This window comes from Nicotiana tabacum, chromosome 8, assembly GCF_000715075.1.
Source record: "Nicotiana tabacum cultivar K326 chromosome 8, ASM71507v2, whole genome shotgun sequence".
Classification (NCBI taxonomy): domain Eukaryota; kingdom Viridiplantae; phylum Streptophyta; class Magnoliopsida; order Solanales; family Solanaceae; genus Nicotiana; species Nicotiana tabacum.
Genome location: NC_134087.1, coordinates 195,897,651 through 195,901,613, shown reverse-complemented (window position 1 = coordinate 195,901,613; position 3,963 = coordinate 195,897,651). Strand labels below are relative to the sequence as shown.

General features: G+C 32.6%; 1 protein-coding gene across 1 annotated transcript; it reads left to right on the top strand.

Annotated features, from left to right (window-relative positions):
- The first annotated feature begins 269 nt into the window (after nt 1–269).
- LOC107769351 (polygalacturonase-like) lies at nt 270–3,645 on the top strand. The gene is made up of 4 exons (XM_016588563.2): nt 270–451; nt 1,045–1,356; nt 2,163–2,678; nt 3,511–3,645. Exons 1-4 carry the CDS (start codon nt 320–322, stop codon nt 3,643–3,645), a joined length of 1,095 nt encoding a protein of 364 aa, XP_016444049.2. The 5' UTR covers nt 270–319.
- The last annotated feature ends 318 nt before the right edge of the window (nt 3,646–3,963 follow it).

Here is a 3,963-nt window from a genome sequence, read left to right as displayed (position 1 = left end):
TTCAACTACATTTACCACAATTTTGAGATTTTTAAGCTCAATAACAAATTGCTTTAGTGGTCTTTAGGGTCTTCATTATAAGTTCAAAATAAAAAATGTATTAAGAGAATAACAAAACAGAAATAAGATAAACCACTAAATTGAAACCAATTATCTCAAACAAATGGTTGACATAAAAGCTCGTTTGAAAATTTTAATGGTGTCAAATTCTTCTTTATGACACTATAAAAGAGCTTCAAACATTCAGTTACCTTTCAAAACACAATAAATTATCCAAGGATATATATAGAAACCGAAGAAAGATCTTATATTGAACAAGATGTATTTGAACTTCAAATTATCATTTGCATTTGCACTTTTATTTCTTGTGCACATAGGAGAATCTCAACCTGCAGTTTTTGATGTGACTAAATTTGGTGCAAAGCCAGATAGCAATGAAGATATTAGCAAGGTAAATCAACCATTTTACCTCTACCCATTTATCTCAAATAATACAACTAGTGGATATACGCAGGTTCAGTGGTGAATCCAGAATTTTGAATTATTCGGATGTGCTCATTAAATATCCGAGTTAGAAATAGTGAATTCTGTCAAATTCAATTCGCCTGCTTTAAATTCGCTACGACATTGTTGTTTACTCATAAAATTTACGTTGCTCGTACTCTTCAAAATGTCTCTGCGTGACCTATAGGCCATAAGTTCGAGTCATGAAAGAATGCACTAATACTTGTATGAGAGTGACTGTCCACACTACACCCCTTGGGGTGCGTCCCTTCTCTGAATCCTGTGTGAACGCGGGATGCCTTGTGCATAGGGCTGCCCTTTTTGTACTCTTCAAAATGTCGTTGGGTGAGTATCGAATCCTCCAAGATTAATGCATTTTGAAGGATTCAATATGGGTGTTGAGTATTTTTGGAGAGTTCGAGCAACATACGACGAAATATAGTATGATAAACTTTTCTATTCTTGATTGCTGTGGTCAAAGCTACTAATTACTCATTTATGTTTCATTTTTTTTTTTGGGGTTTTGGAAAAAAATTATAGGCTCTATTAAGTGCATTTAAGGAGGCATGCAACTCAAAAATCCCAAGTAAAGTTGTGATTCCAAAAGGCACATATTTGATGAATCAAGTGAGACTAGAAGGTAATTGCAAAGCCCCTATAGAACTTGAAATTCAAGCCACTTTGAAAGCTCCTCCAAATCCAAGCCAACTCAAGAAAGATATGGAATGGTTAACTATTAATCATATTGATCATTTCACACTATCTGGTGGTGGAATTTTTGATGGCCAAGGAGAACAAGGTTGGGCACAAAATGACTGTAAAAATTCAGAAAGTTGCGGTAAACTTCCAAATGTAAGTCATCTTTTCTCGACCTATTTGACATGACAGAAGTCATTATTAGAAAAATATACATATTTTTTTAAGGAAAAGTCATTTTCTAGTGGTAAAATGACTTTTCTTACTTCGAGTATAATTCATTTTTCTTACCGTTATCTTAACTTTTAATTTCATATTATTTATTTCCTCCAACAATAATAATAATAATAATAATAATAATAATAATAATAATAATAATAATAATAATAATAATAATAATAATAATAATAATAATAATTATTATTATTATTATTATTATTATTATTATTATTATTATTATTATTATTATTATTATTATTATTATTACCTTGAGTGGAAGTCAGTATCCAAATGTAAGTCATTGTCTATAAGCGTTTGATACGGCAGAAATTATTATTTAAAAATATATCTTTTACGAGAAAGTCATTTTCTAGTATTTCGTTACAGAAAATATTCTTCGTAGAAAATCAGAATATGACTTTCTTACCCTGAGTGGAAGTCATTTTTCTTACAACTATTTTAACTTTTAATTTTATATTATTTATTTGCTCCAACTAACGCCTAGTTAAATATTAGTAATATTAATCTTCATTATTCAAAAATTAGCAACACTACTATTTTTCACTCACCAACCAATACATGACCAGCAAGTATTTTCTAGATTTTTTTTTTGTAAATTAGTTTATACTGAAAATGACTTCCGTCCTATCAAATACGCTTGAAAGCCAGAGTTTTATGAAAGTTTAGACTTTTCAACCGAGTCCATCTTTCATCAGTTTCTTTTTTGTTTTTTTGATGTACAGAATTTGAGCTTCAACTTCCTAACAAATTCCATAATCAGAGACATAACTTCATTGGACAGCAAACTATTCCACATTAATGTGTTAGGGTGCAAGAACTTAACATTCATTGGAGTTAACATAAAAGCTCCAGCACAAAGCCTAAACACAGATGGTATTCATGTTGCAAGATCAAGAGGACTCAACATTACAAATTCACAAATTGGTACAGGAGATGATTGCATATCAATTGGTGATGGAATTCAACAAATGTACATAACAAATGTAACATGTGGACCTGGCCATGGAATTAGTGTTGGTAGTCTTGGAAAAACTCCAGGAGAATTGCCTGTGGTTGGAGTTTTTGTGCAAAATTGCACATTTATTGACACTGACAATGGTGTAAGGGTGAAGACATGGCCAGCTTCACATAATGGTGTTGTTAGAGATTTGCACTATGAGGATATTATTGTGCAAAATGTTAGCAATCCTGTTGTCATTGATCAACTCTATTGCCCTTATAATCAGTGCAAGAAAGATGTAAGTACCTTATCTTTAACTTCGCCATTTCAGCCTATCGCAATCTTCCTCCTTATTCAGAGTTATGATCGACTATATTTTATGTTGGGCGCGTAAACAAAGTCTTACATTGGCAGCTAAAAAGATTGGGAACTTGCATATAAAGTTTAGGGATCTTTTAATGGCGTGAGGCCTTTTGAGGAAAACTGTGAGGGGTTGACTAAAAGTGGACAATATCACACCATGTTAAGAGTATCTGCAGGCTGCTATCGCCTAACATTTTACACATATTCGGAGTCGGTAACTGTCAAAAAATCGGTGGCCGAGAGTCGACATCTTTTTGGGTTTGGGGGGGAGGTCATTTCACCCACTTTGCAAATACCCCCTTCGTCTCAAATTATTTGTCGCGGTTTCTAAATATAGTTGTCTCAAATTATTTGTCATTCTAGAAGTTCAAAAGAAAATTAATTATTTTTTCTCATTTTACCCTTAATAGTAATTGTTCTTGAAGATTGACACACAAATAGAATAAATATTCAATGAAGATAGATTATATCTTAAGACATAAACAAAGATAAAATAGTCAAAAGTTACCTCTAATTAATGTTTCTTAAGGGCCGTGTAAAAAAAATGGCAGATAATAGAGGAAGTATATAATAGACTGATACTGTTTGAAAATAAAATATATATTAGAACAAGAAAAATCTTAAAATCAACTGAATATATGTCGGACCGAAATTAAATAACAACTTGAATTGTGACAATAGATTGATGTCCTTTGCCTGAAATCTTGCGTACGTCACTGTCACTGTTAGCTAAATGCACCTTTTATTTTGATTGATTTAATTTGCAGTTGCCATCACAAGTGAAGATTAGCAAAGTGAGTTTCAAGAACATAAGAGGAACATCAAGAACTCAAGATGCTATAAAAATTAATTGTAGTAAAGGTGTGCCATGTGAAGGTGTTACCCTCAGAAACAGAACCTAAACGAAACCACCCACCTTGTTCAGTGTAGGGGATGGACGCGGCCGTATTCTTATGTCACCTCCTAATAATTATTTGACTAATTACAACTAGACTACCTCCCTTCAAAAAAAAAAACAGTCAAACACTTCATATTCACCCAGAGTTTGGAGAAGAATCACGTCACAAGAAAGTGTGATGTAAGCGGTCTATTCTAATTTAAGTATCAGTGACTGATTTCACAGTTTGAATCGTAACTTTACACAAAGATAACTTTATTGTTACTCCAAAACTCTCTTCGTCTAGCGTAAGACCCATTAAAAAGGAAAACGCTCGCGACTA

Coding starts and splice junctions, on each gene's coding strand:
- LOC107769351 (XM_016588563.2), top strand. CDS start 320: ATGTATTTGAACTTCAAATTATCATTTGCATTTGCACTTTTATTTCTT. Junction 452..1,044: donor GCAATGAAGATATTAGCAAG/GTAAATCAACCA, acceptor AAAAAATTATAG/GCTCTATTAAGTGCATTTAA. Junction 1,357..2,162: donor GTTGCGGTAAACTTCCAAAT/GTAAGTCATCTT, acceptor TTTGATGTACAG/AATTTGAGCTTCAACTTCCT.